Source organism: Myxocyprinus asiaticus, chromosome 38 (assembly GCF_019703515.2).
Source record: "Myxocyprinus asiaticus isolate MX2 ecotype Aquarium Trade chromosome 38, UBuf_Myxa_2, whole genome shotgun sequence".
NCBI classification, from domain to species: domain Eukaryota; kingdom Metazoa; phylum Chordata; class Actinopteri; order Cypriniformes; family Catostomidae; genus Myxocyprinus; species Myxocyprinus asiaticus.
Genome location: NC_059381.1, coordinates 6,505,884 through 6,525,825, shown reverse-complemented (window position 1 = coordinate 6,525,825; position 19,942 = coordinate 6,505,884). Strand labels below are relative to the sequence as shown.

Below are 19,942 nucleotides of genomic sequence, written 5' to 3'. Positions count from 1 at the left end.
CATGATACACCAGCTGACCACAGGGGTTCCTCAAGGATCAGTGCTTGGACCCCTCCTCTTCTCAATGTACACAACATCACTCGGACCTGTCATTGAGGCACATGGCTTTTCCCACCACTGCTACGCAGATGATACGCAGCTCTATCTGTCATTTCAGCCTGATGACCCTGCTGTCTCAGCTCATATCTCTGCCTGCCTCTCGGACATTTCAGCCTGGATGAAGGAACGACACCTTCAGCTTAGCCTTGCCAAGACACAGGAAAATCAGACCTTTCCTCTCTGAATGCTACACAGCTCCTGGTCCAAGCTCTGGTCATTTCAAGACTGGACTACTGCAATGCAAAAACAATTAAGTCATTGCAGATGGTCCAGAATGCAGCAGCATGTCTGGTCTTCAATCAGACGAAAAGGGCGCATGACACTCCACTCTTGATTTCACTCCACTGGCTACCTGTAGCTGCCCACATGAAATTCAAGGCTTTGACTCTGGCTTTCAGGACAGCCAATGGAACGCACCCTCTTACTTCAATTCACTTATTCAGGTCTATGCTCCAACTCGCACTCTGTGGTCTATGAACGAGCGACACCTGGTGGTCCCATCACAAAGAGGCTCAAAGTGTATTTCACAATCGTTCACTTTCTCTGTTCCACTGTGGAGGAATGAACTTCCAACCTCAACACGATCTGCTGTTACCTTCTCAACATTCAAGAACCAGCTGAAAACACATCTTTTCCATGAGCACTTAACCAACCCACACTGATTTCACTTATTACTGCTCTTAACATGCACTTAATATACCCAAAAAAATTCTCAAAAAAGTCTCGCAATAGACAATTTATACAAAATATGCAATATATTTATTTGATCGTAATATGCATAACTATATACTATTATTAAAAACAGCCTTACATAAAAGAACAGGCTTTTGTGTTGATAAAGAATACAAAATATATACATTTTCAGTCCAATGTTATATAACAAAGAGAGATAAGCTACTATTCTTTTTTTAAATGGCTTATTCCAAGTAATACTGGATTTAGAGAGTGACAAAGCAGCAGACCCAAAAGGGCAACTATGGCAAATAAACCAGGGGACTACATATAAGGCACTTGAAGACCCGTAAAAGCATGTGACTTCAAAATACATTGAAATGTCTCAAAAACAGTAGAAAATAATCAGATGGTTTCCAGACTCACTAAGATTTCACTGTATTACTGTTTTTACTGTATTTTGGATCAAATCAATGCAGGCTTGGTGAGCAGAAGAAATTTTTGAACTTTTGAACAGTAGTGTACATCCAACAGAATAATTCTAGCATTATTTACCAATGTAGTATTTACTACCCTAAATACAACTGGATGATTGATGTGATACTTTGTGATTATAATGTTTGTTCCAAAAGACTTGTTTAAATGCATGAAACTAGTTTATTAGATATTAAAAATATAAATTGTGACAAGACAGGCTGTCAGTCTGTGTGTTAGTGTTGGTGGGGATTTTTCAACAATTTCAGTGCAGTTACATTGTTACATCAGTAGGTGGCGGCAAGGGACTGTTATGAGTGAGTGAGTCAGTCAGCAGACTATTCAACCATTTCAGTCAAAAAGGCTGCTTTATTCAGGAACAAACAATGCTATGGTTATCAATATGTCAATCATTGCTATTTCAAGAGTGAATCCCGCATTTATATGCGGATGTGATTCCCGAAACTTTGCAGCATGTACGTGGCCGTTGGTCCTCCTCTTAGCAGCATGAAAAACAAGTTTTAAACAATTTCTGAATGGATTATATATATAGCATAGAAAGCGCACAAGGAGCGCTCCCTTTATAATCACTAAAAAGCTGTCACTCATCTTCATCGTGATCTCTAGCACCCCCGTAGAACCAGGCCTATTAATAATGAAAATTGAGTAAGCCTAAATGTTTCCAATTTATGCAAGGAAAACAAAAGCCCCGACATGGAGTGGATAGATAAAGTAGAAAGATATATAGAGAGAGAGAGAGAAAATTACCCCTCAGAAAAGTCAGTAAGAAGCTTTCTCTTCCCGACTGCGAGTGGAGGTTTATTATTCTCTATTTTTTAGCTAAAGTTAGCTTCACCGGTGCGGCGCCAAGCAAGCAGTCATGTCAACGATGTCATGTGCTTAGCGGTCTTTAGATGTGAGGCGGGGCGTTTACATTTTAAAGAGACATGACAACTAGCCTATAAACAAACTTAATATAAATTATTGTAAATAATTAATTCACAAAATTTACCATACCCACTGCATGAATTTAATCAGATGTTGGGCCTCATGTATTCAGATAGAAGACAAAGGCAGGCCTAACACAGTCATAAAAACCAAACTCAGGCCCCCACATACCAGGTCATAAATTATACTGATAAAAATTGCGCCAAAATCACACAAAGGGAGTCCAAAACAGACTACAATCCCATGAAGCCTTGCTCACTAAAGGATCGAACTCTCAACTCCTATTGGATGAGGCACACAACAGAACGTCCCTCAAACCATGACATCGAAATACCTCTGAAATGCTTCCGGGATTTGCTTCCAGCAACTTTGTTCACCGTGTATGGACGTAGCTTATCGCTGCTCTCAGGTGCAACCTTGTGGCACAAGGAAGTAACGTCCAACTTGAAACTGTGGCCATACAATCTCCATCTCACTGGACGAGTTGAGATTACTCTGTGTTCAACCAAACACTCAAACGGATCCGAAGGAGACCGCTGAGCAATCCACATCTTCATCCGTTTGCCTGCAGAAGTGAAGAGATTAAAGATTTCTCTTCCATCTTCAATCAAGTCGACATTTCTGAGTTCTCCGCCAGCCCGCCGAGAATCAACAGCCGTGCCCGCCAACAGAGCAAGGAAACGGCCTCCCGTCATCACACGAGCCTCAAGGAACCGGGTCGGAATTAAAGGACGGATGAACACACATTCTGCATCCTCTTGCGATTCAAGTAAGAGGTTTACGTCTGGGCAGAGATAGAATATTATAGTGTGTTATTCTTGTGTTTCAAGGTTTTTGCTTGTACAGTTTACGGACCGCCATGTCCGCTCATTATTAATACTCAGGGTATTAATTATCACAAATCTGTTTTGCTGTGTGGTCCAACCAAATTGCACTGTTGTGCATTTTCGCCATCGCGGGTGAGACCGGCAAACTGAGTTATCTACTAAGAGTCAAAGAACGCGGGACTGTTTACGAGCTGTCCACCGCGTCTCTGAGCGATAAACTAACAGCTGCTTTCTCTCTCACGATCGCAAAATCATCTTTAGGGCCGTCACTTAATTCTCTCTCTCTCTCTCTCTCTCTCTCTCTCTCTCTCTACTCACGTACTCACACACACACACACACACACACACACACACCTTATGTGTTATAGGATTATTTTAGTTTCCATATCTAATCATATCACTGTTTAGTTTGTAGTTGTAAATCGGAAGTTTATTGACTGCATTGTATTAATTATTAATTGATATTACTGCATAAATAAACTTTGTTATGTTACAAAGAGAAGTGTTTTGGTTTGTTTTGCATACACCTGTGTCATGCTGATGGGATGTCAGTGCTCGGATTTAAGCCTTCATTCATTGTTTTTTTTCTCCCGAAAATCGATATTCTTCGGTTGTCGATTTTCCTAAGAAAACAATCTAATATTGAGACTGTTATACTATCTGGTTATTAGTCCCTGATTCCAGGGTGGTGCCCCGTCAATGTTAATCCTTATTAATATTCTGTTGATTTTTGATAACTGATAATTATCTTTGATGATTGTTGAATTTGAATGATCAATAAGCTAGTGTTAATTTTAGTTAATGTTTCATCGATGTTAACAATTAATGATTATCTTTGATAAGTGTTGATTTAAAGGATTAAAAAAGCTAACATCGATTCTCATCAATGTTCTATTGATTTTAATAATTAATAATTATCTTTGATAATTATTAATTAGTGCTAATAACCAAACCCGCTCCTAAACGTAGCGCACTACATTTACTGGAGCCCCATATGAGGTTTTAATGAGTTAGATTCAATTAATTAATTTAAATATTAATTAATAACTAAAGAAATAATTATTAATTATTTCTGATAGTAACACTGATCTAAACAACCAGTAAAGCCCTACATAATAATTGGTGCCCCATGTGAGGCATCCTACGTGCCAGTTCTGTCACAGTGTGTATGCATAAGAATCCAAAGTAATAACTTGAATTATTACTTCAAAATTTGGTTCTGTTTGACAATTTACTTCTCACAACTTGCCAAACATAAGCCAGTGTGGTGTGAAAGTGCTCTTAAGAGTGAATTAGGGGTTGGTAAATGTATGATAGTCTGCTTAAAACCTGCTGTTGTTGTTGTTTAACTCCTAATGCTTTCATCTAGATGTTACAGAGAGGTGCCATGTCACTTCATTGACGTCTACCAAAGAGAGAACACAGTGAAATTTGCACAATACATAACAGTAGCCCGTAAGCCACAGGTTGAAGCCTCTCACCTGTGCGTTCGTGTCAGCATTATAGCAACTGTAAAACAACAAGCTATCAGAGCCACTGTGTCGCAAGAATTTTTACTGCCCAGTAAAATGAGTCACCAATCGCCCCGCGTGACTGGAGCTGAAGCTCCACAGAGGTCAGTCGACCCAGCGCTGCAAGATGTGGTCGCTGCTGTCCTCCATCTCTCCGTAGAGGAGAGAGATAACCTTAACGGCTACAATATTAGTCATTGTGATGAAGCATTGCAGGAACTAGTTGATTATGTCAACAACCCGGTCGGGAAGCCAGAGCGCACAATCCCGGACCTAGTGGGCCAAATGTTCCTTCTCCATCACCGCAAAACCCAACTGCAAACCGCCAAGCACCAGCCCCAGCTCGCCCAGCTGCAGAGCAGCTATCAAGCAGTGCAGAGGGAAAATCTCAGACTGCACCAAGACGTTAGGTGCACCCAAGCTGAGAAAGTCCAGGCACAGGAAGATAATGCCCAGATGCAGGAGAAAAACGAAACCCTGCACAGGCAGCTTCAAGCTGCCCAGCTAAAAGTAGAGACAGATCAAGTGCAGCTGAAAAGCACAGCACAACATCTGACACAGAAGAGGGCCCCCTTTTTAGTGATACAAGTAGAAATGTGCCCTTGAGAAACCCAGGGACACACGCTAGGAGCCGAGCTGCCCCTAGTGGTACAGTCTCTGACTTCGTCCTCCAAGACACCTTTCAAGCTCCTCCAGCGGCCCGCTGGTTGGATGCAGGTGCCCCTCCTTACAGTTTCCCTTCACAGTCAGTTTTCAGTCACGCCACCGTGCATTTCAAACTGACTGTTTCCACACCAAGGAGGGGGGACAATTATTTTCAAGCCCAGAGTGGTGTAAGCGGCTCGAAGATCCCATTAGCCAGGGAGCTGTACGCAACTCAGGGTCCACCCCCATGCGTCGACTGGACTCCTTCCCCACCACGAAGGGGAGGAAGTCGTCCTCATCGCTATAGCGATCCGAGTGATTATGGTGTTTCGGATGACTCGGACGACCTGTGGTCATACTGACACCAATGCTTGTGCATCCGACAACTCGAGTCCCTCGCAGGGGACATAGAACGCTTTGACCCAAGTAATCGAGATTCAAACATCAACAATTATCTTAGGGAAATTGAGCACTGCCTGTTTGACTTGCCTTACGCTTCGTCGTGTGAAAAACGTAAGCTTATATGGAAGACCACGGTAAGGAGTGTCCATGCGTTCATGGAAACACTACCGACTGGTACACAAAACTGCTACTCAGCTCTGTGTAAAGCCTTACGCGAGGAGTATTCGCTGTATACCGACGAAGCCTCCGCTACCATAGCTGCTTTTGCCATCACCCAGAAGAGGCACAAGCCTCCGCGTATGTATTATAGACGACTGAGAACCACGTACTTCCAAGGTCTGGAGGAGGAACGAGCTTTCAATCTCTTTTCCTTCACAACCTCCTCGAGTGCATGTGATATGACGTCATGATGCACTGCAGAACGGGCAACCCCACCATGCAGGAAATCAGAAGGTACGCGCAACTGGCATGGGAGACACGCATGTGCCCTGCCCAAGGGCATGAAGGCGACGCCAGAGCCCTGGGGATCCAAGCCTCAGAATATGCAGACCTAGCGCTTGAAGGCAACAAAATGCCTTGCGTTAAGGTCAATGCTAGAACCGGACCCCAGAGGTGCCGATCACCTCGCCAGCAGGGTAGGAAACAGAACCGGGGGGTGGTAACCAGACACACCCCCAGGGTCACGGCAGGCCTAAACAACAAAACTTTCGCCGGCCGAAAGGAAAGGCGCGGTTCGAACGAAAACCCAAACAAGAAGGTAAGTGGGTAGAAAAGGTTTCAAATCCCCTCAGAGAACAAGATTTGAGAAAAGAAATGGAGGGCATAAGGAGATGCTTGACTGAGTTAGTAAACAAGCTTGACGTGCTCCATTGTTCTCCAGGTCCGTCGACCTCCTCAAAGGAACACGGCACTGAAACCCCGTCAGTATGACTAGATGATGTACCCCCTCCCGTTAATGTGAAAGTTTACTTTGTAGGTCGGGAAAAGGGGAACAGTGTCCAAGTTGCTCCCCAAAACAGTCACTCCTAACATGCCACACCCTACTTTTCTGACCTTCTTGGGCGATCTGTACCGTAAAGGCAACGCCTGACACATGGGTCATTCAACTCCCACGCACTACTCAACACCGGTTCCGAAATAGTCTAATGGGTTCCAACCCCTTCGCAGTGGTGGCTAGAGCAAAGCTCTCCCTTGGCAAACCATTATAGACAGAAACCTGCAACGTAAGCATCACAAGCTACATGCAAGATAGGTCGTCTATCACAACACGGGCCTGGATTGACACCTTTCAAGGGATGATGCTAACAGTCCCTGTTTACATATGTCCCATTAATACGGAACCACTGTTAGTTGGCCAGGACCTACTGAACCGATTGGCTCTGCTCATTGACTGCCGTCGTGGACACATGTGGGCTCAGGTTGACATACCGAGACCACTTGGTCCAGAACAGTTCGCCAGCTTCAGATGCACACGTCGCCATCGTCCAAAAATCCAGCAGAGATGACGACTCCAATAAGAACAATTACAGGGCCTGAATAAAACCCTTCAGGGTACTATAGTCACTGTAAATTTGCACTCCGTTCTTATCAATAACACTTTGCACGCTAAACAACCAGTAAAGCCCTACACAGATTTGTCATTATTATTTTTACTAAAATATAAGTATCTTGGGGACCCCCCTAAGTCTATTTTTTACTTCTTATGGGGGGTCCCGGATCCCCCCAGCCCCCCTCAATTTGAGCACTGCTACAGATGTTGTTAAACTTTGTATGACAAATTGCTTGCTATGTGTCTCATTTGTCGCTCACAAGTCGCTCTGGATAAAATCATCTGCTAAATGACAATGATATCAGTGGAGCTTAAAGGGTCAACTGATGTCACAACATTGTACACTGTAATCATGACATGGTAATCCACACAGAAGAACTTGAGCTGTACAGTACATAAGTTAGGAGTTAGAAACCGACAGCTGATCGATACCCATGGCAGTCAAAGCTATCTTGCTTTTACCTATGGTATCAGTTCAACTATGAATGAACAAGTATGGCTTTTAATATTACATTTTTAACATTCATTTTATTTTATGTCCTGCTCATATATGGTTTAACTTATATAGATGGGTGATTGAAACCTTGTTTTTATCATTCTAAAGTCATCCCATTTTGTAATTTGTCAAATAGTTTACCGCTAATTATGCAAATGCTTTTATGCTCTCAGTGTTAATGAAGTTGCACTCCTGATGTTAATTAGAATTGACAAAAGTTTCAGTCTGTATGGTAATCAAATTCTGGTGCCCATTTGTCCGGCAGAGTTCCCATAATCGTTTGATGATGCTGAAGATGTGAAAACCCGTACGGTTTGTGGTGACACTTAGGTGCAGACATTTGTATAAATAAATAAGCCTTCTGGGTTGAGGCGGATACTCAAAAGAAATTTGGTTGAGTGGCATTAACATCGAAGCAGACTGTATTTTCTTACAAAGCTGACATCTGATTGGTGCTTTCAGTTATAGTTGCACATGTCTGCACTGCAGTGAAAGGTAAGTACATCTCATGATTTTAAGTGCTATGATTTTATGTCTTGTTGATGCGTTTTAACTTGAATTTAACATGAAATTTTCTGTTTTGTTTGTTTGGTTACAGACAGCTCTGAGTGCAATTTAGCTGTTACAATGGAAACCGATTGGCCGATAGAAAACATTTCCCATCCGGACGAAGTGTTTTGGTATGGAAATTCTTCCGGAAACTATCCCTATGATCTTCCTCCAGGTACAGTATGTAGGACTTTTCTATTAGGCTAAATGAGAAGCCATTAACATGTTTGATCTGGGTGAAAACCAATAGCAAATGTAGTTGTCTGGTGGTGTTCACTAAGCATTCACTAATGGTTTTGTGTTTTTGCATGTTTGGTTATAGGACTAGATATGCCCAATATGATTGCCATAATCCCAGAATTATGGCCCGATGACTATCAAGATGCATATGCGTGTAACAGCACCGAGCTGGGTGCAGCAAAATGCAACAAGACTACAGCACATTTAGGGACATTCAACATCTCAGATGGGGATGTTCTATTCCTCAAAGGCCTCCTGGTTGCACACATCATGCCCTCTTTCTACATCCTCGTCTTGCTCATTAGTATGCCCCTAAACACATTGGCCTTGGTGACATTCACCTACTGGATTAAAGCAAAGAAACCAGCTGTGATCTACATGTCTCACCTGGCATGTGTTGACCTGCTCTTCACCCTGCTGCTGCCTCTGAAGATCCACTACCACCTGAATGGTTCAGATTGGGTGTTTGGCGAGGTGACATGTCGTGTTTTCAGCGCAGCTTACTACTGCTACATGTACTGCTCTATACTGCTGATGATGTGCATGAGTGTGGACAGACTGGTGGCCGTGGCGTTTCCTGTCGCTTCTCTATCCTGGCGGAGCACGAGAAATGCCACATGCATATGTACGCTGGTCTGGCTGCTGGCACTCGCTGGCACAGTGCCACTTCTCTCTGTAAGGCAAACGTTCAAGATCGAGAATGTGGGCATCACCTGCCACGACATCCTGCAGCACACGCAGTTGTATGTGTATCAGTTCTCCATCCTCTCCTGCCTCTACTTCTTCTTGCCACTGGTCTTTACCTTGGCGAGCTACTCTACCATCATATATGTGCTCAATGCCAAGCCTGACCACTTAGCAACATCATTATCATCCTCAGCCAAACGAAGGAGAGCTGTGATTATGGCTATTGCCGTGCTGACAGAGTTTGTGGCATGCTTTGCACCAACCAATGGCATACTGTTGTACCACTGTGTTCGTTTAGCCACAGGAGGCCACACTGAGGAGGGGAAATATTACATGATGGCTGTGTGTGCAGGAAGCTCAAGTGTTTTCCTGGACCCTCTGCTGTACTACTACGGCTCGTCTCAGTGCAGACAGCAGATCAGCTCTGTGTTTTGGTGGCGAAAAGCAACCACACTATCAAACACACGCACTCAGTCAAAATCATCTCACTTGAGCTGTGAGTACAGTCAGACACGGATGAAGGTGTGAAATGTTAAGTAAAACAGCTAATGAAATAATTTGTTTGAATTTTTCCAGTGACTGTATACACTTTAATGTTTGTATTGCTGGTCATTGTGCCATTGACAGGAAACTGGAAATTTTTATTTGGCCAGAAACTATCTGGCCTGATTCACATTAAAGCAAGCATTATAACAGTCAAAAATGTCATATAAATATAACATGCAGTCAAAAAGTAAGTGTGTGTGTTGGTCAGGTTTTGCATTTTGGGGACCAGTTGTTGAGTTTATTTCGAAATAACTAGTAAAGGTTGTCTAGTCACCAATTTCTGTTGCAATGTTTAGAAGTGTAACTTCCCCATTGCATGGATATCTATTTGCAGATCTGAACATCTTTTAAAGGAATAGTTCACCCAAAAATGAAAATTGTCTTTTCGTTTACTCACCCTTATGCCATCCCAGATGTGTATGACTTTCTCTTTTCTGCAGAACACAAATGAAGATTTTTAGAAGAATATCTCTGCTCTTTAGGTCCATCCAATGCAAATGAATGGTGGCCAGAACTTTGAATATCCAAAAATCATATAAGTCATCATAAAAGTTATCCATTAGACTTCAGTGGTTAAATCCATATCTTTATAAGTGATATGATAGGTGTGTGGGTTTTTACCATAAATCTCCACTTTCACATTTACATTCTTCTTCTTTTGTTTTTTGACGATTTGCATTCTTCGTGCATATCGCCACCTACTGCTTGGGGCTTGTCAAAAGAGGAGATTTATAGAAAAAGAAAGGACTTAAATATTGATCTATTTCTCACCCACACCTATCATATAGCTTCAGATGAAAACATGTCATTTCTGTGCATGAAGATGTTTTAAATTAAAAATAAATAAACAATACTAGGAGTAAAGCTTCAGTGTGCTTTTCTGGAACACTAACATATAGCCCAATTCTATGCAATTATTGTTTAGCTTACTTTTGAAAAAATGGCAGCAAAATTCCCTGTATTAAATAAAATCAATTGGCAAATTTGGTGGTGTTATTAGGGACATCTGGGAGGCGAAAAGTACACAATTAAGGACATACCACATTTCTATATGAAAACGGCTTACGGGCAGATTTATTTTGCGATATTATATTACATATTATACGTATGTATTATAAGCAACATTTAATGGGATAGTTCACCCAAAAATAGAAATTCTCTCATCATTTACTCACCCTCATGCATCCCAGATGTGTTCAACTTACTTTCTTCTGCTGAACACAAATTAAGATTTTTTGAAGAATATTTCAGCTCTGTAGGTCCATACAATGCAACTGAATGGTGACCAAAACATTGAAGCCCCAAACAGCACATAAATGCAGCATAAAAGTAATCTATATGGTTCCAGGGGTTAAAATGACTGTGAAAGTGAGAAACATCAATGTTTAAGTTTTTTTTTAATATTTTTTTTTTACTATAAATCTTCATTTTCACGTCTATAAGTCACATGGCACCTGTTTAGTTTTTCTTTTCTTTCAGATGTGAAAGTGGAGATTTAGAGTAAGAAAGAACTTAAATATTGATCTGTTTCTCACCCACACCTATCATATCACTGTAGGGCTTTACTGGTTGTTTAGATCAGTGTTACTATCAGAAATAATTAATAATTATTTCTTTAGTTATTAATTAATATTTAAATTAATTAATTGAATCTAACTCATTAAAACCTCATATGGGGCTCCAGTAAATGTAGTGCGCTATGTTTAGGATTGGATTTGGTTATTAGCAATAATGAATAATTATCAAAGATAATTATTAATTATTAAAATCAATAGAACATTGATGAGAATCAGTGTTAGCTTTTTTTAATTATCAAAGATAATTGTTCATTTTTAACATCGATGAAACATTAATTAAAATTAACACTAGCTTATTGATCATTCAAATTCAACAATCATCAAAGATAATTATCAATTATCAAAAATCAATAGAATATTAATAAGGATTAACATTGACGGGGCACCACCCTGGAATCAGGGACTAATAACCAGATAGTATAACAGTCTCAATATTAGATTGTTTTCTTAGGAAAATCGACATCCGAAGAAAAAACAATGAATGAAGGTTTGAATCCGAGCAATGACATCCCGTCAGCATGACACAGGCGTATGCAAAACAAACCAAAACACTTCTCTTTGTAATATAAACAAAGTTTATTTATGCAGTAATATCAATTAATAATTAATACAATGCAGTCAATAAACTTCCGACTTACAACTACAAACTAAACAGTGATATGATTAGATATGGAAATAAAAATAATCCTATAACACATAAGGTGTGTGTGTGTGACAGTGTGTGTGTGTGTGTGTGTGTGTGTGTAAGGAGGGACGCGCACAAAATGGTGGACGTGACTCTCGTGGAGAGTATGTCACGCGAGACTTCCGGCCAGGGAATATGACCGCGAATGGGGGCGGCGAGAAACCAGTCAGTTTCCTCGCTCTGTCAGCGGGCGGTACGACTGTTGATTCTCGGCGGGCTGGCGGAGAACTCAGAAATGTCAACTTGATTGAAGATGGAAGAGAAATCTTTAATCTCTTCACTTCTGTAGGCAAACGGATGAAGATGCGAATTGCTCGGCAGTCTCCTTCGGATCCGTTAGAGTGTTTGGTTGAACACAGAGTAATCTCAACTCGTCCAGCGAGATGGAGATTGTATGGCCACAGTTTCAAGTCGGACGTTACTTCCTTGTGCCACGAGGTTGCACCTGAGAGCAGCGATGAGCTGCGTCTATACAGGACGAACAAAGTTGCTGGAAGCAAATCCCGGAAGCATTTCAGAGGTACTTCAACTCCTGATGATGTCATGGTTTGAGGTGCGTTCTGTTGTGTGCCTCATCCAATAGGAGTTGAGAGTTCGATCCTTTAGTGAGCAAGGCTTCATGGGATTTGTAGTCTCTTTTGGACTCCCTTTGTTTGATTTTGGCGCGATTTTTGGAATGTGGGGGCTTGAGTTAGGTTTTTACAACTGTGTTAGGCCTGCCTTTGTTTTCTATCTGAATACATGAGGCCCAACATCACTTTTGAAGACATGGATTTAACCACTAGAGTCTTATGGATTACTTTCATGCTGACCTTGAGTACTTTTTGGAGCTTTAAAGTTCTGGCCACCAGAACTTGCATAGAATGGACCAAACAGAGCTGAGATAGTCTGAACAAAAACAAATAATTTTAGAAGCAGATAACCCATTGGGTTGGGTTGTTTATTTAACCCAACTTGCTGGGTTAGTTTAGCCCAATTTGTGTTCTGTCCCATATTTAAACAGAGGCTGGACTAAAAACAACCCAATTTGTGTTATTTTTAACCCAGCATTTTTTAGAGTGTATGCAACAAAGTCATCAAACACACCATTTTTATCGATAAAAGGCCATTTGAATGGAAACAGGTAGAATACGGCAAATTTTGCAAAAAATTTTTTTACGCATTTTCACTTTGTCGATAACAAAACAGCGCAAAAGGTGGATGGAAACTATGTTAATGATCATCTGTATTTTATTTTATTTTTTATCTACAGTGTTTGTCAATTGTCACCATCGTTGAGTGTTGATATCTTGCGTGTCTGATTAACAGCTCATGATAAAATATTCTTGAGTGATAAATCCAACCATATTATAGCTTAGCTTTGCAAACATCCCTTCCTCATTGTTCATTTAACATGATCCTATTTCTTTACTTTTTGAAATGCATCATATAGTGTAGACATTCCACATCATGGTCCGATGTAAAGTCAACCATTAAATTGACAAATTTCCTCCATCACAGTACATTAAATTGTATTCTTACACACAACTGCACCAGATGAGATCAAATTAACTGGAAATAAATAAGATAAGGTCCCATCCAAAGGGAACACTAAATACCATAATGGTGACTTCAAACAAGACACAATTTTCCCACAGTGCAGTGTGATTTTCTAATTTCTTTTTTCACTTTAATTTTTTGTGTTGTGACAGATAATGACCTAGCCTGCATTGATTTTACAGTAAAAAACTGAAAACAGTATTATATTGTAAGAAATTACTGTTAAATCTTGTAAAATCCTGGGAATTTTTTACAGTGTGCCTTTATGTGATTTTTGAAGATTTGAAGTTCTGGCCACAATTCACATGCATTGTATGGAACTACAGAACTGAGATATTCTTCTAATAATCTTTATTTGTGTTCTGCAGTATGGAAGCCCAGGAGTGGCATTTACAAAAGAATGAAGGAATAAATTATCAATCTATTAATTTGAAAATAAAAATGTGAATAAATAAACCAATTTAAAAATGTACAATAGACACATATAAATATGATTATTTAATTAATGTTTTAAAATGTCATGATATTTTACAATAAAATTGTGCATTAATAAATTATATTTAAATGCACCTTTTAAATTGCATTTTAAAAAGCATTTGGCAATTGCTTTTCTTCATCAATTTGCCAGTTGCTTTTCTTTATTGTTTGACTTTTCCTTTTCTTTTACCATTTGTCAATTCATACCAGCTGAAGCCCATGAATGCCAATTAAAAAATAATGAAGGAATAATTTATCAATCTATTAATTTGAAAATAAAAACCTGAATAAATAAATAAATGTATAAATGGACAAATAACAAGACACATTTAAATGTGTTTATTTAAAGCTACACTTTGTAACTTTTGACCCTCTAGCAGTTAAAAAATAAAACTGCATGTGTGACTCTCCTGTTCTACCCGCTCCGTACGGGACTCGAACTGGCGTACGGCATGGGAGGCGGGTGCGCTAACAAAGAGGTTAAAGGCTACAGCATCAGTTGCTAGTGCAACTCTTGAGGTCAGGAGAGTGAGGTTTATACACACTGCACAGCTATCTTTCAGCTGGCCACCATTACGCTCACCCCCCTAAACCTCACTTCCATCCGAGTCACAGCACCATTGTGAAGCTCCTGTTCTTCCCGCTCCGTACGGAACTTGAACCGGCATCTACGGCATGGGAGGCAGGTGCGCTAACACGGAGGCTAGTGTCAGTTGCTAGTGCACCTCTTGAGGTAAGGAGAGTGAGATTTATACACACTGCACAGCTATCTATCAGCTGGCCACCGTTGCACATGCGTCTGGGTCATTATTTTATTAAAATAATGCCTGTGTATGATCGAGAAAAGGCGGATTGTCGGAATGATGGTCAGCTGAGGATACAGAGAAGGCAGCAAGCACACTTTTGTGGAACAAATGGCAGTGTTTAAACTAATGTTGTGTATTACTTACGGTATGCATATTACGAAAGTGTCTCTTTCCAATGAAAATGTAAAACAAATATATATATATATATATATATATATATATGTATGTATTCCACACTTTTTTCTCTGTTATTTAAGGTTTCTTGTTCTAGAAACTTAATTCACCACCTTCTCTCTGGCCCTTAAATTAAACAGGATGTTTTTGGAGCTGTACCTTAAAAATAATTTAATAAACCTTCGACCGGAGTTCACTGTGCCGGTCGTGAGGGCGTGCCAAATTGCTGAGTACTGAATAGATGTTGATATATAAACGTAGGCAGTCGTATGTTAATGTGCTTGGCTGTGGCATCATAACCATCATAATTTGTGTATGAGCTGTTGTCGAGTTCACTGAAAGTCAAAATTCACTTTTATTGAACAGAAAATAGAGTAGATGCAGTGAAAGTGAATGGTGACTAAGGCATTCTGTTTAATAACTCTGTTTGTGTTCCACGAAAGAGAGAAAGTTGTATGTGTTTGGAACAACATGAAGGAGAGTAAATGATGACAGAATTGTCATTTTTGGGCAAACTATCCCTTTTAGGAGATGTTCCTAAACCAACCAACATCCATTTCTCTCGCATATCATTCTGACCTTTGAACAATTTCAATTACAGCATCCTTTCTCATGGGCTCTGTGGCTTGTATAATGGCAGCCAAAGTGGTTCAGTGGTTGCTAATGTCCAGCGATGATACCACATTTTAAAGCACATCCTGGCATTTTCACACACAATCTGTGCGGGTGTATTGGTCTTTCCAGAGACTCTGAAGTTTAACGACCTGAAATTCTACAGTTGGAAGTGGATACAATTTTGGAAACTATTCCGGAAACTATTGCTTCTATCTTTCTTTAGGAGCAGTATCCAGAACTTCTCTCTTTCATCTTCATTTAGGTGAAATGCAATGAGTTAAGTCATTACTAATACCTTATTATTAGTAGTACTGTCCATAAACCAATTATTATTCAAAACATTAGTGCTCCTATGCATAACATAATTATCTGAGTGTTAATCAGTTTAGAAGATTTTGAGTCTCTGCCATTATCTTGCAGATTATTGGCTGTTTCACAGCTAAAGCAGACAAGTCTTAAAGGGATCATTCAGATTATTTCAGCTCTGTAGGTCCTCACAATGCAGGCGAATGGTGGTAAGAATTCTGAAGGTCCAAAAATCACATAAAAGCAGCATAAAAGTAATCCATAACACTCCAGTGGTAAAATCCATATCTTCTGAAGTGATATGATAGATATGTTTTTTTTTTTTATTTCTTTTTTACTATAAATCTCCACCTTTGACCAGCCCCAAACACTAGGTGGCGATATGCACAAAGAATGAGAATCACCAAAAACAAAAGAAGAAGAATTTGAAAGTGAAAGTGGAGATTGATAGAAAAATGTCTACATATTCCTCTCCGTGATCACTTAGCAACATCATCATCAAACAAACGGAGAGCTATTTTAAGGCATCACAGGTGCACTCCTGACTTGAAAGCTGTTCCAAAAGGTACAGTAGGTACCTTAATTATGCTGCCTCTTAAAGGCCAAAGTATACTTTGGTTCTCCATGTGATGGTATGTCTTGCACACATTGCACATAACACAAGTCATCATCAGAATGTATTATCATGAGCTCAATGAAAAATAAATCCAAGAGGGTGAACGAAGTGAATCGTGTCGTTCCAAATAGAGCGTAACAGTCTGAAAGTAAAGGCACGTTCATTTTCCCAGTAGAGGAATAGATGTATAACGATAACTTAAAAACCTTTCAAATCTATTTAACCTTTAAAGACAGACCTATCGTGAGCTCCGAGGTTGTTAATCAATGGTATTTCCTTCTGGTGCAGTCATCAGTCCACGTTATTTCAAATTTTCTGGAGAAGAACTACACTTTTTATAATCCTGAGGGGAAACATCCACCAATTAGAGATTTTCTGTCACAACACAACAAATTATTGTAAAAAAAAAAAAAAAAAAAAGAGATTTGAAAATCACACTGCATTATGGGAAAATGGTGTTTCGTTTGGAGTCACCATTATGGTGTTTAGTGTTCCCTTTGGATGGGACCTTATCTTATTTCTTTCAAATTAAAACTGCACTATTTGCAGAAGTGAACAAAATATCATTTTTGATTGAGTACATCAACAATCAGTGTTCAAAACAAAAACAATGTTCATACCTTACCCCTACTATAAGCCTATTAAAAAAAAAAATGGTATTTTGAGGTGTCGGGTTCAGTTTGGCGCAAAATCGCTGGTTTATTACGTTCATCCTTGTGTCATTACATCATGTCTGCACACACAGGAAAGAAGTGCCGGCTGTCTCATGTTCCGGCTGGAGAAACTAACTGCGCTGTTCAGCTCAGTTCAGTGGCACTCACACAGTTCAGGACAGCATTGTTGCAGTCTAGATGGATGTTTATCTGTTACCCGTTTGGCGCAGTTGTTAACCTGCTATAATGCATGGATATGTGTTCTGGTAGTGTTGTTGAAGATTATATTGCTTGTGATGCTTTTATGAATCGAACATTACTCGTGTGTTAACTGATCGCATTGTATCTACGTTGTCCGGTTAAGTTACAGTGACATGTTTAATATGTATGACTCCTGAAATTGACTTTTTGTAATTGTTATATTGCATATTTAAGCATATAATTTTTCATCATTACTGAATCCTCGTTTTATTTAGTTTATTGTGTGTTATTGTGTGCATTGCATAGACATGCTATTGTAGTAACTGAGGCTGGACAATATAGTATAAAAATAATAAAGTCTTCTATTGAACTCGTATCAGCCATATCAAGAGTTTAACCTCTTAAATTGAAAATTGTAGTGCAATTTAAATATTAATAGTAGATAAAACACTTAAATAATCATATTAAGATCTACTAGTGGTGGCTGAGGAGAGCCCCCTGTTCTCTATTTAAAAGTGATTTGAGTGTAGTGCCAGAAAAGCGATTTAAGTGTAAAATTCATTCAAATGTGAAAATAAGAGTGTTGTTTATCTTTATCAAAGCAAGTAATATTTCAGTTTCAAATGTTTAATGGTATAACATAATATCAACATGAAAATAGCACGTTATGACTCCGGCTCCAGTCATGATCACACACAGGCGATGTCCAAGTAAGCTAAAATTGGGTGATTCATCCGCCAGAAGAGCAGTGCCAGAACACGACTGAGGTAATGTATTCTTCTGCAAATTGCTTGCAATTGTAAGTTTCAACCACAGGTATCGCTAGAGACCACAAAGTTACATAGTGCAGCTTTAAATTTCTTCCAGTTGGTGCAAATGTGTTTAAGAACACAATTTAATGTACTGTGATGGAGGAAATTTGTAAGTTTAGTGGTTGACTTTACATCAGACCATGATGTGGAATGTCTACACTATATGATGCATTTGAAAGTAAAGAAATAGGATCATGTTAAATGAACAATGAGGAAGGGATGTTTACAAAGCTAGGCTATAATATGGCTGGCTTTATCACTCATTAATTTTCTTATTATGAACTGTCAGTCAGGCATGCAAGATATCAACACTAAAAACTCAAAACTCAACAATGGTGACAATATTAACAAACACTGTAGATAAAAAAATAAAAATAAAAAAAAATACAGATGATCATTGTGATTCTACAACACAGCACTGCTACATTACATTTATTTCTTGGTCCTCTTCACCGTGAAGTCACAGTATACAGTTGTATTTTAATTGTAATAAATTGTAGAAATACTACTGTAGAATATACAGTGAAAGTCATGCAACTAGTAGCCAGGTATTTACTGTAATCTCATACTAAAAGTGTGACTTTTACTATACAACTTTTTGCCAAAAGAACAAAGCTGCAATCAATTGAGAAAAACAGCATTTTTCTGCCAAGTGCAGAATATAAGCTTAAAGGAATAGTTCACCCAAAAATTTTAATTTTCTCATCATTTACTCACCCTCATGCCATCCCAGATGTGTATTACTTTCTTTCTTCAGCAGAACACATATTAAGATTTTTTAGAAGAATATCTCAGCTCTTTTGGTCCATACAATGCAAATGAATGGGTGCCAAAATTTGGAAGCACCAAAAATCACATAAGACAGCACAAAAGTAATTCATATGACTCCAGTTGTTAAATCAATGTCTTCAGAAGTGATATGATAGGTGCGGGTTAGAAACGGATCAATATTTAAATCCATTTTTACTATACATTATCCTCCCTGCTCAGTCAATCTCCACTTTAACTTTCACATTCTTCTTCTTGTGATTTTGGTGATTCACATTCTTCATGCATACACCCCCTACTGTGCAGGGATACAAATTTCTAGAAAAAATCGACTTATTGATTTGTTTCTCACCAACACCTATCATATTACTTCTGAATACAGTTTTAACCGGTTTTAACCACTAGAGTCACATGGGTTACTTTTATGCTGCCTTTATGTGCGTTTTGGAGCTTCAACATTTTGGTCACCATTCACTTGCACTGTATGGACCTACAGGCCTGAGATAATCTTATAAAAATCTTAATTTGTGTTCTGCAGAAGAAAGTCAAACACATCTGGGATGGCATGAGGGTGAGTAAATTTTCATTTTTGGGTGAACTATTCCTTTAAGCATTTTCAATTTCTTTAATTTTCTTTCTGTTAAAAATTGGGGTCATCAGATGGCAGAAAGTATATGTCTAATGTGTCAAAAATAGTATATGTTACAAAAAAAAAAAAAAAAATGGTTTTCCAGGGCCACTATCCTGTTTTAAGCAACCATGCATTATAATGGATTTTTATGGGAGAGAAAATACAACATGAAAATAGTGTACTTCTTGGATTACATTGTCATTGTTTTGGAAGTAAAAAAGTCTCTAAAATCAAATGTTGGCCTGCAATTACCATTTATGTGATTAAAAGTAATATTATCTGAAGCCATATTGATTTCATTCATTTATTGGTCTTTACATAGCACTTAGAGGCAGTGGAAATGCATCCAAACCAACCCACCATCAATCAGTCTCTTATTCTTACTAATGTGTTAATTGTAGCAGCCTTTCTCATGAGCTCTGTGAGTTGTATAATAG

The 19,942-nt window shown here is 39.2% G+C and overlaps 1 protein-coding gene across 3 annotated transcripts; it reads left to right on the top strand.

Moving 5' to 3' along the window:
- The first annotated feature begins 4,631 nt into the window (after window positions 1–4,631).
- On the top strand, window positions 4,632–13,482 carry LOC127428721 (proteinase-activated receptor 1-like). 3 transcript variants are annotated; one of them, XM_051677280.1, is made up of 4 exons: window positions 4,632–7,620; window positions 7,889–8,118; window positions 8,222–8,347; window positions 8,495–13,482. In XM_051677280.1, exons 3-4 carry the CDS (start codon window positions 8,251–8,253, stop codon window positions 9,625–9,627), a joined length of 1,230 nt encoding a protein of 409 aa, XP_051533240.1. In that variant the 5' UTR covers window positions 4,632–7,620; window positions 7,889–8,118; window positions 8,222–8,250; the 3' UTR covers window positions 9,628–13,482. The 3 variants fall into 3 exon arrangements, with proteins under 3 accessions (XP_051533240.1, XP_051533241.1, XP_051533242.1); XM_051677281.1 differs by lacking the exon at window positions 4,632–7,620 and having other exon boundaries at window positions 7,647–8,118; XM_051677282.1 differs by lacking the exons at window positions 4,632–7,620; window positions 7,889–8,118 and having other exon boundaries at window positions 8,129–8,347.
- The last annotated feature ends 6,460 nt before the right edge of the window (window positions 13,483–19,942 follow it).